The sequence below is a fragment of the Lipotes vexillifer genome, unplaced genomic scaffold (genome assembly GCF_000442215.2).
Source record: "Lipotes vexillifer unplaced genomic scaffold, Lipotes_vexillifer_v1.1 scaffold802, whole genome shotgun sequence".
NCBI lineage: Eukaryota > Metazoa > Chordata > Mammalia > Artiodactyla > Lipotidae > Lipotes > Lipotes vexillifer.
This window is the reverse complement of record NW_006790237.1, coordinates 1,443,854-1,455,147: the sequence shown is the minus strand read 5'-3', so window position 1 is coordinate 1,455,147 and position 11,294 is coordinate 1,443,854. Positions and strand designations below refer to the sequence as shown.

At 52.2% G+C, this 11,294-nt stretch overlaps 1 protein-coding gene and 1 non-coding gene across 2 annotated transcripts in view; both read left to right on the top strand.

The window, feature by feature from the left end:
• Positions 1-305: 305 nt before the first annotated feature.
• On the top strand, positions 306-378 carry TRNAG-UCC (transfer RNA glycine (anticodon UCC)). Its single transcript has one exon. It is a non-coding gene; the product is annotated as a tRNA-Gly (tRNA).
• A 204-nt stretch (positions 379-582) lies between these two features.
• Positions 583-11,294, top strand: part of VRK3 (VRK serine/threonine kinase 3) — a 31,191-nt gene continuing 20,479 nt past the window's right edge. Inside the window, exons 1-4 of the mRNA XM_007463396.1 lie at positions 583-718; positions 2,348-2,503; positions 3,848-4,042; positions 10,360-10,424. Of these exons, the coding sequence (XP_007463458.1) occupies positions 583-718; positions 2,348-2,503; positions 3,848-4,042; positions 10,360-10,424 (552 nt within the window). The remainder of the gene's footprint in view (positions 719-2,347; positions 2,504-3,847; positions 4,043-10,359; positions 10,425-11,294) is intronic.

The following is an 11,294-nucleotide window of genomic DNA, read 5'->3' as shown; positions in this document are numbered from 1 at the left end:
GTTCTGCAGAACTTTTATTGACCTCAAGCCATTCTCATATCTTTTGTGAGCTCTGCAGTTTCACTCTGCATTTGTTCTGCTCTGTACCTGCCCTGGGCCATTAGGGAGAGACAGGTGCTAGAGGCTGGACACAGGGTGAGAACTCATTCCCCCCCACCTTGGCCACGCCATGTGGCATGCGGGATCTTAGTTCCCTGACCAGGGATCAGAACCGTGCCCCCTGCAGTGGAAGTGCAGAGTCTTAACCTCTGGACCACCAGGAAGTCCCTGAGAACTCATTTTACGAGTGGCCACTTTGTGGGAATTCCCTGGCGGTCCAGTGGTTAGGATGCTGCACTTCCACTGCAGGGGGCACAGGTTCAATCCCTGGCCAGGGAACTAAGATCATACATGCCGTGCAGTGCAGCCAAAAAAAGAAAAAAAAAAGAAGTGGCCACTTTCTGAGAGAGGGTATTCCAGGTATGATAACTTTTCTTCTTTCTGTAATCTCATCATCATGGGGAACTCAGGTGACTACTCGTTGGCAGTGGATTAAGTTTTCTTTCAGCTTCCTGTCCCCCCACCCCACTTCTGTTTTCTAGCATGATCTCCTGTCCAGACTGTGGCAAAGGTGTTGAAGCAACTTTCAAATTCTGCCCCTACTGCGGAAAATTTCTGCCTACAGAGGAGCACGAGGGGTCCCAGACCTTTGTCAAGCCGTCTATGTCATCCTCCCAAGGTAAGAACCAGGGCTTTATGCTTCTCCCTTTAAGAGGGGTGATGTGTGTGCGTGCGTGCGTGTGTGCGTTTGGGAAGGAAGGACAGACACCTTTGCAGTCTGCCTGACCCTGCATGGATACTGGAGAAGCCCAGAGCTCAGGCTCTCCCTATACAGTTTCTTGGCGTTTTATCGGGCTCGTGGCTCTGAAGTTGACAACTCATGCATTTCTGTCTCCAGCTTGGACTCTTCCCCTGAAATCTACATTCATATATATCAGACTCCCTGCTTGACATCTATTGGATGTCCCATAAGTGTCTCCTCATGCCCAGAACTAAGCTCCTGATATGACTGCCACCCCCGACCTGCCCCTTCCATAGGCTGTCCCATCGAGGTAACAGCCGTTCAGCTTATTCAGTTTCTCAGACCATGGAGTCATCCTCAAGTCCTCTTTCTCTCCCACCCTATGACTGCAGCCCTCCAGCAGATCTCATCAGCTCTCCCTTTAAAAGTCAATGCCGAGGACTTCCCTGATGGCACAGTGGTTAAGAATCCACCTGCCAGTGCAGGGGACACAGGTTTGATCCCTGGTCCGGGAAGATCCCACATGCCACGGAGCAACTAAGCCCGTGTGCCACAACTACTGAGCCTGAGCTCTAGAGCCCACAAGCCACAACTACTGAGCCCATGTGCCACAACTACTGAAGGCTTTGCGCCTAGAGCCCCATGCTCCGCAACAAGAGAAGCTACTGCAATGAGAAGCCCGTGCACCACAATGAAGAGTAGCCCCCACTCGCCTCAACTAGAGAAAGCCTGTGAGCAGCAACGAAGACCCAAGGCAGCCAAAAATAAATAAATAAATTTCTTTTTAAAAAAACTCAATGCCGAATTGGAGCACTTCCTGCCACCACCCTGATCCATCTCACCCTCACCTCCCCAATATTGTAGAAGCTTTCTTCCCCTGGTCTCCCTGCTTATTCTCTGTTCCCCGCAGCTCTCTTCAAGTGGCAGCCTGATCGACCCTGTTAAAACAAAGTCAGACCCTGTCATTCCCCTGCTCACTACCTTCCCAGGTTAAGCCTGACGTGATCAGGTCCCTGTTGCCTCTCAGAGCTCATCTCCTAACCCTGGACCTCTGAGCTGTTGCACTTGCTGTTCTCTCTCTCTGGGTGGTTCTTCCCTCATCTGGTGCATGACCCCCTCTCTCACTTTCTTCAGGTCTTTATGCAGTTGTTGCCTGCTCAGAGAGGCCTCCCCTGACACCTCTAATTAAATTGCATCCTCCTACATGTGACAGCCCCTGTCCCCTGATGATCATGGCAATGAGAAACTCATTGGATGGTTTAAACTCCAGACTAGACACTCTCTGAAGGAGAGCAGTGAACTGGAAGACAGATCTGAAGAAGGTACCTAAAGGACACCACACTGTGGTAAAGTGCTTGAGGATATAAAGGAGAGGCTAAACCTCTCTTAGGAAAGAATAACTAAACAGAGGAAAGTTTGTTTAGATGATTTAGGTGATAGCAGTAAACCTTGGCTGTGAGGGTCAAAGGGAAGAGAGTGTTGAATATGACCTCAGCGTTTCTGGTTTAATGGTTCCTGGGAAGGACTTCTGTAACCCCAGTGTGCATTCGGTCTTCCTTTCTCTAGGCTCGAGGAAAAGGAGGAACACCAGTTCTGAAATATCTCCCAAGAAAGTGAAATGGCCCAGCTGCGCCTCCTCTCCCCCATCATCCCTTCCCTCAGAAGGTGACAGTTCTGAATCTGAAGATACCTTCAGTACCTGTGAGAAACCCAGAGATGAGAGTTATGCTCAAAATGGGGAAAAGGAGGGTTATCTGACAATGTTTGAGGCATCATGCCTCTGCTCAGGCATCACATACGCCTGCTTGGACCCTCCTCCCAGGATCCTCCCCCACCTTCCAGCCCACAGGCTCCCCCTCCAGTCCATCCCTACATGGCCAGAGGTGACCTCACCCCTCCCTGCTCACAGCCCCCTACCGTCCCCATCGCCCCACTGTCTGGGCTCTTCAGCCTGACCTCTGAGACTATGGTCTGGTTCCTCCTTTAGCTCTCACCACAACCCTGTACACAGAAAACTCACTTTTGGAAATACTTTTTAGGGTTTTCAGCTTCTGGTCTTGGCTAAGTCTGTTCCTTCAGCCCTAGGGCCTCTTTCCAGCACTCAGGGTCAGATCTCTAGGAAGCCTTTCCTGAATGCCATAGGCTGGATCAAGTCCACCTCATCTCCCTCCAGAGCCTGTCTTTGTCCTCTTTGTCTGGGCTCCCACAGTGCCAGTGATGTCCTCATTTGAGTTCATGTGTCCTCCAGGCTCCATGTCCCTTTCTGCCTTGCTTGCTGGACTGAGAGTCCCTCGTGGAGAGGGACCAGGTGGACTCATTTGTGTATGCCCTGTGCCAGCCAATGAGCAGGGAAGGGTGAGGGCCATATGCCCGTCTCCTTCCCACTGGGTCTTTGGATCTCAAGTCACAGCCCTTCGGTGTCTCCTCTTTCTCCCTTGTTATTCTCTGGGCCCCACGGCCTCTTCCCATCTGTGCCTTGGGTGGATGGCGGCTGGGAGGAGTGAAGCAGGGAATATCTTTTCCTGTGTCCCTATCTCACCACACTGCCCTCATTGTCTTGCCAGTCTAGGAGCCCCTCAAAGGCAGGGCCTCAGTCTAACAAATGTCTGGTCCCTCTTCATGCTCAGCACAAAACCAGGTCCTGTGTTAGGATGTTTTGTGTTGAATGTCTGGAATCGTTTTTTTTTCCTCCCTGGCAAACTTCTACTCATCCAATAGGACCCAACTCAAATGTCCCCTCCTCCATGGAGCCTCCCCTGACTTTTGCAGGCACAGTCAGTCTCTTTCTCCTATTCCTCTGTACTGCCCTGTCTCAGACTCAGTTCTGACCAGCTGTGTCCAGGTCAGTCTCCCCGACCAAATTAGAGGCTCCCAAGGGAAGGGTCCAGATCCAACTCACGTCCGGGTCCCCAGCTTCAGCACACAGGATCCATGAAAGGTCCGAGGAAGTTTTTGTTGAATGGACAAATGAATAAATGAACAGTATTATGAGCGCCGTCTGATTACCCACCCAACTTTTTCTCTCCCGGATGCCGCCTTTTCTTTATTCTCACCATCCTCCTGCAGGGTGCTGGAGCAGATCCCCAACCTCCCAGAGCAGCCCTCGGACAACCAGGCAGAGCCCTCGGTCACTGAAGCGGAGCCGGGTGACCACCTCGCTCAAGGCTTTGCCAGAGAGGACGGTGCTGATAGACAAGAGTGGGTGGCACTGGAAGCTGAGATGCCTTCAGAGCAGGGATGGCCAGGGCATTCTCTATGAAGGTACACTCTGTCCACAGGTGGGCAGGTGCTGGGCTGGGCTGGGCTGGGCTGGGCTGGGTCGGGTCGGGCCATCTTGGAGCCAAGGCAAAGGGGAGGGAACCACTTTCTGAGAATGGAGATGGAGCCGTATCCCAGCTGCAGACCTGCCTCGAGGCAGCTTTCTCTTAGAGCTGGGACTGCAAACCTATGCACCTACAGCGCAGCTGGGAAGGTAGAGTAAATGAGTGCAGGAGGCTGGGAGTCAGGCAATTGGGAGTGGTCTGGTCAACCAGAGCGCAGGTGCCCTGGATAAAGAGGACACTTCTCCACCGCCACCTACTGTCGTCACATGGGAGTGCAGGCCCAGTGTGGCCGGAAGATAAGGACAGCGATCACTGTCTGTCTGTCCTGCAGAGATAGGATGGACCCTTCCTCCAAATTTGGTTTGAATGTTGAGACCGATGAGGATATGAAAGGTTTACTGCTTGTGTAATTGATATCTCTGGTGGGGGGAGAAGCTCTGTGAGAACAAGGAAGAGCACCTAGCCCCAGTTTTTACTGTGGTTAAGGGGCAGGGCTGGGGTGAGGGTTCTGCCCGGGCCAGGGCCTCATTTGGTTTGAATCTCTGCTGTCACCAAAATAGGGAGCTCCAGGCTTTCTTATCAGTGGGATGGGAAGAGGCAGGGCTGGGCTTTAAAGTTAAACAAAACAACAGTGTAAAAATGCAGCAAGACAACTTGTTACAATGAAGGAAAAAATAACTGCACTGGAAATGTTAGTATTAATCAACCTAGCATTAACTGAGTGCTTACTCCAGGCCAGGCCTTGTTCTAAGCACTTTATGTGGTTTTATGAGGTTTTTTGCATTTTTTAAAATTGAGATAAAACTCATATAATGTAAGATTCACCATTTTAAAGTCTACAGTTCAGTGGGTTTTAGTAGATTCACGATGGTGCGCATCCGTCACCACCATCTAGTTCCAGAGTACTTCTATCACCCCAAAAGGAAACCCTGTACCTTTACCAGTTACTCTCATCCTCCTCCCCCCGCAGCCCCTGGCAACCACTAATCTACTTTATGTCTCTGGATTTGCCTATTCTGGACATTTCAGATAAATGGAGTGATACTCTCTGTGGCCTTTTGTGTCTGGCTTCTTCCCCTCAGCACGATGTTTTCAAGGTCCAACCATGTTGTCACTTTTGTCAGAACTTCCTTCTGTTTTATGGCCGAATAAGATTCCAGGGTCTGTATATATCACATCTGGTTGATCCATTTATCAGTTGGTGGATGTTTGGGCTGTGTCCACTTCGGGCCATGATGAATAATGCTGCTGTGATCGTGCGTGTACAGGTTTTCACGTGGACATATGTTTGCTTTATACTTCTTAACCCGTTTAATTCTCATGACAGCCTCATGATGTCAGCAAGGTCATTATCCCCATTTTCTAGATAAGGAAAATGAAGCCCAGGGGTGTTAATGACTAGACAGAGATCTGGCTCCAGAGAGCTTCCAAGCTTGCAGGAAGAGCCAGAGATCGGGATTTTGAGAGGAAATCTCTGATTTGGAAGCACCGGCCGGCCAGACACGGGTGCCAGCAATTTCGAGCCTCAGGTTGGCCATCCTGCCTTAGAGCCTGGGCAGGAGGGCAGAGCAGCCACATTTGAGACAGACCCAGGTGGGGACTTCCCTGGTGGTCCAGTGGTTAGGACTCTGCTTCCACTGCAGAGGACCTGGGTTCATTCGATGTCACATGGGAGATCTCACGTGCCATGCGGTAAGGCCAAAAAAAGGAAAAGAAATGGACCCAGGTGGAGTCGTGACTTGGCTCTGGCACACTGAGTGAGCCTGGGCGAGCAGCTCTGCCTTGATGTCCCAGTTGGGAAAGTGAGAGATGGTGTCCTGCCCACCTCCCGGGGCTGTTGGTCCCAGACGGTGAGAAGGGACAGGGGCAATGAGCTTGGAAAACGGTAAAGGGATCTTCTCAGGCGGAGGTAGGTAGCATTAGTCATGGAGGGACAGAGGGCAAGGGAGGGAGAGAGGAGAGCATAAAGGGACACTAGGGAGCGCACACTCCATGCCAGGCGCTGTTCCGGGGCCCATTTAATGCTCCCAGCCACGCTAGGAGGGAGGCACTCATGTTACTTCATCTTACAGCTGGAGCACAGAGAGGGGAAGCCACTCGCCCAAGGTCGCACAGCCTCAAAGTGACAGAGCTGGGATTTGAACCTAGGTGTAATTCGTAACCATTACACCACAAGAGAGGGAGGGAGGGAGGGAGGAGGAGGGAATCGGAGTGAGAAGGAATGAGAGGAAGAGAAAGGATAGAGGGGCAGAACCAACAACAAGAAGGGCTGGGGAGAGAGAAGTATGGGGAGAGGCCCAGAGGGCTGGGAAGGAAGAGGGAGAAGAAAGACAAGGCAGGAGGCATCTGAAGGAAAAAAACCGAGCTGTGTCCTCACATCAGAAACCCACAGTGGAAGGTTAGGAAGGAAATGCTGTGGGCCGTGTGTCTTCACCTTTTGTGTCGGGTCTTCCCAGCCCGCCAGCATCATTCATTCTCCCAGTGCGAGGCCCGGGTGCTGGCTCGGGCACAGTGGGGAGGGGGCTGCATGTGGATGTACCTCAGGGCGGCGTTACCCCAGGACAGGTTGCCTTTGGCTTCTGCCAGTTTGCACCAGTCGGGAAGATGTAGTTGAAAACAGTGAGAGTAAAACAACAGCAGCAAGCAGAATGGTGATTTTTATTATAGCAGCTGTGACGCTTCCAGCCCACTCTGCACCCCCACCCCCGCTAAGCTCTCTATGTCTGTTAACTCACCTGATTCCCATAGCAGCTGACACTTCCAGCCCGCTCTGGGCCCCCCAACCCCCGCTGAGTTCTTCATGTCTGTTAACTCACCTGATTCCCATAACAGCCCTGTGAGTTGGCACGCTCTCTTACTTTGTGAAACACTGAATTATAACGTCATCCTCCCTGGTCTCCCTGTCCCAGTTTGGGAGACCTATCACCAAGGCAACCAGGTAAATCCCAGCAGCTGCGGTATGCGTGGAGAGTTGTTTCTGAGAAGCAACTGGGATTCAAGTCCCAGGCTGCCCCACTGTGGATGGAGGTTCGGGGCTTGTATTCATTTCCTGTGGCCACCATCACAAATCACCACAAACTTAGTGGCTGAAGACAGCACACATTTATTCTCTTCTAGTTGTGGAGGTCACAAGACTGAAATCAGTCTCACAGAGCTAAAGTTAAGATACGGGCGAAGGGACTTTCCTGGTGGTCCAGTGGTTAAGACTCTGCACTTCCACTGCAGGGGGCACGGGTTCGACCCCTGGTCAGGGAACTAAGAACCTGCATGCCGTGCAGCATGGCCAAAAAAATAAAATTAAAAAGAAAAAAGAGATATGGGTAGGGCTAGTCCTTCCAAGAGGCTCCAGAGGCAAATCTGTTTCCTTGCCTGTTCAGCTCCCAGAGGCCGCCTGCATCCCTCGGCTTGTGGCCCCTTCCTCCATCCTCAAAGCACATCACCCCAGGCTCTGCTTCAACCATCACATCGCCTTCTCCTCTTCTGTGGTCAAATCCCCCTCTGCCTCCCTCTTTATAAGGACGCTTGTAGGATTACATTAGGGCCCCCTGGATCATCCAGGACAGTCCCCACAGCACAGGACCCTTAATTTAATCACACCTACAAAGACTTGCCATTGGTTCTCTCCACCTGCAGCCCCTTAACACGACGTATTTCTCCCAGTGGCGGCCCTGAGCCTCTCCCTGGTCCTCGGTTTTAGCTGCTCTGGGAGAATGGTTGCCTCCCTTTTCGAGGGGTCCCCCAGGGGTCCTTTAGGGCTTGTTTTAAGTACGCAGTTAACTCTCAGCCCCAGTACCCTTGGCATTCATTGTGGGGGCCGTTCTGTGCACGATAGGGTGTTTGGCAGCATCCTCGACCTTTACCCATCCCCTCTCCCAGTTGTGACAACAAAAACTGTTGCCAGACATGGCCAGATGCCCACTGGGGGGCAGAACCGCTCATGGTTGAGAACCACTGAGTCAGGCCGTCCCAGACGTGCCCTCCAAAGACAGAGACCCTGTCAGCTGGTAACTGTGAGGTGGAATCACTACTCTTTAAGCGCCTTTCAGCTGTGCCCACAACAAAGGTTGGGCCAGAGAAGGGCAGGCCAGGCAGAGGCACGGCACAGGCAAAGACTCGGAGGCTGGAAACCCGCGCAGGAAGCGTCAGGATCCTGGTGTTGCTGATGGTGGGGCGTGGAAATGGCCGGGGCACCTCTCAGGCAGGAGTCCCCAGCCAGGTCTAGGGAGGTGGGAAAGCATAGGCAGACCAGTTGAGTTAGCCTTCTGCCTCTGCCAGCAGCTCGTTGTCTGTTCTTCCTCGAGGGATGTCATGACCTTGCGCCTCCATTTCCTCACCTGCAAAATGGAGAGTGTAATAGCACCGACCTCACGGGGTTGTCGTCAAGAGAGTTAAGTGAGTAGAGCGATGAGCAGGAAAATAGCAAAAGCGCCATATAAATGCTTCCTGTTGTTGTTCTGGTTATGATGGATCCCAGCGCAGCATTGTTGCTCCAGGTTCAATGTCGCCTGTCTCTTGGCCATCAGAGGCTCCCACCTGCCTGCCTGCCACACCCCTGTCTGCATTTGTCACACGTAGCGACTTTGCATATACGTATCAGGTTTGCATCAAGCAGGGGTCTCCCAGGTCGCAGGATCTGGAGCCAGGTTTACAGCCCGGCTCTGCTGAGGCCCTCGGCCAAGCCCACTGCCCTTCCTCCTCTGTCGATTCCTCTCTGTAATGGGAATTGCCCAGCTGACTCCCCGGCAGTCGGCGGGAGGGCCGGTGAGAAGAGTGGAGGGGAAAAGCCCCTCATAGATCTGCAGAGCAGTGCAGGAAAAGCATATTTAAATTGCCAGCTGTTCTGCCTGCTTCCAAGTGTCAGGCATGTGGTTCGTTGACTGGTGCTTTTCCTCGGACCTTGAGGTAACTCTGAGGCAGGTACTGTTTTTATGCCTGAGAGGTGCCCCGGCCATTTCCAGCATGCCCCTCAAAGATCCCCCCAAACCCCCTCCCCACAGGTGGGAAGGACGCCTCTCTCCCCCAAGATCCATGATCTTTCCACATTTCCCTCCTTTAGGCTGGGCTCGGGTCACCTTTGGCCTTAAATCTGTAAGCCCTGGTTCCTGCCCAGCTCCATCTGGAGCTTCTTGAAGGCAAGGGTGGCTTCTAGGTAACTTTGTCACCTCCCTGCCCCTTAGCTCAGTGTCTCACAACACCAACCTGGATGGTTAGGAAGGGTGGGAAGGATATGCATCTCCATATATGCATCTCACCCAGGACCGGGATCTGGTAGCCCCCAGCCACACCCCATCCTTGGTGGCTTGTATTCCATCCCCTCATAACCATTATTCCTCGTGGACTGTGAACCATCTGTGTCAGCAAAAGTCATTCTTCCAGTTTTCAGAGGAAGGCTTAAAGTTAATCAGGAACTTATCTGGCTTGGGTGCGTTCTTCATGAGTAGGCTAGAGCTCTGTCACGCAGAAAGGGGAGGGGGTAGGACAGTGGGCCTAAGATGACCCTGACAAGATGGAGTAGGTGTGGTTCAGCCACACACCCATATATGCAGACAAATGCATACAGCTGCTGAGTCAGGGGCCCCAGGACCACCCCCGGGTTCAGTGATTCACTGGGGGGACCCACAGGCCTCAGCCTATAGTCATACTCATGTCATAATTTATTATAGCAGAAGGATACAGCACAGTCAGCAAAGGGATAAGGCACATGGGGTAAGTCCGGGGGAACCAGTGCCAGCTTCCAGAGTCCCCTCCCCTTGGAGTCACACGGGATGCATAACAAGGTGTGACATCACACTTGAAATGCTCATTAGAGGGACGCTCATTAGAGACTCAGTGCCCAGGGTTTTTATTGGATGCTGGTCCCACAGGCACTCTCTGCCTAGCAGGTACCAAAATTCTACTCTCAGAAGGAAAGCAGGTGTTCAGCATAATGGTTTGGGCACTGGGAGCCCCTTTTATTGGTTAGGAATCCTAGAACCTTCCCAGCTGATTCGCAGACACCAGCCGAGGTTCAGCCTTGCGCGCAGGCCTTTCAGAGGAGAGCAGTCTCACGGTTAATTACCCTTTGTGCACAGCTGTGTGTTAACAGAGAGAGAAAGAAAGAAGCTGTTTGAAAATAGGAAGGAGCAGGTCATGAAAGTCAAGAATGCACTTGACCCTGTGGGAATCCATTAACCGCAGCTGCTGCTGGTTACTCTGAGGACACTGACCCTGACCTTCCCTCTAGATGATAACCTTCCTCCTTTCGTCCACCCACAGCTGAGCCCGACTCCACCTTTGCCTGCGAGTCAAGTCCCCGGAAACAAAGATTCTCACTTAAACTAGTGAGTGGCCTCCGGGGGAGCGGCACTGAGGGGAGGGCCTGGGGCTTTAGCAAATGCACCACTGACCTCCAAGCCCCTCTGTGGGCTGGGCAAGCCGGAGAGCACAGCCTTGGCCTGCAAGGAGCAGTGGGACCTTGGGTGGGGCACGTCTCCCTCTGGGCCTTGGGTTCTTCTACATGGGGCCCCTCAGAAACCACAGTCAGGTCCACCCACAAGCCCTGGCTCTGATGCTTTCTGGCTGTGTGTCTGGGCAAGTGCCCGAAACCTGGGACAGCTGGCTCGGGTGCCCTCCCTTGGCCCTAGATGGGGGCCGTGTGAGTGGTTCAGAGCCAGTGCTCCTGAACCAGGCTCGCAGATGAGTGATAGCACCTGCTTGCTGAGAGCCTGTCCTGCACCCAACCCTGGGCTAAGAGTTTCATAATCAAACCTGTGGGGTGGTTACTGTGTTTCCCATTTAACAGATGAGGAAATAAAGGCTTGGTCGCTTGCTCAGGGACGCCCATTATGAATATTGCTTTGTTCACTGCTGTATTGACAATGCCCAGAACAATACTAGGCACATAATAGGTGCTTTAAAGAAAGAATGAGTGAATGGCAGAGCTGAGATTTGAACCCAGTTCTCTTTGACCCTGTGCCCTGAAGAACCCAGCTGTACTAGTGTTTAATTAAAATATTTGGTTTGACTGTTTGGAAAAAATGACTCAATGTTAGTTATGGCTTAAACAAGTATATTTTATTGCTTTTCCATTTAACAGTCTGGGGGCAGTGGTCCAGGGCTGATATGATGGTTCCATAAACCAGGGGCTTACTTTCCTTCTCTCTTGTTGCTCCAGGCCCCTCAATCTATAACGTTCATCTCATGGGCTGAGA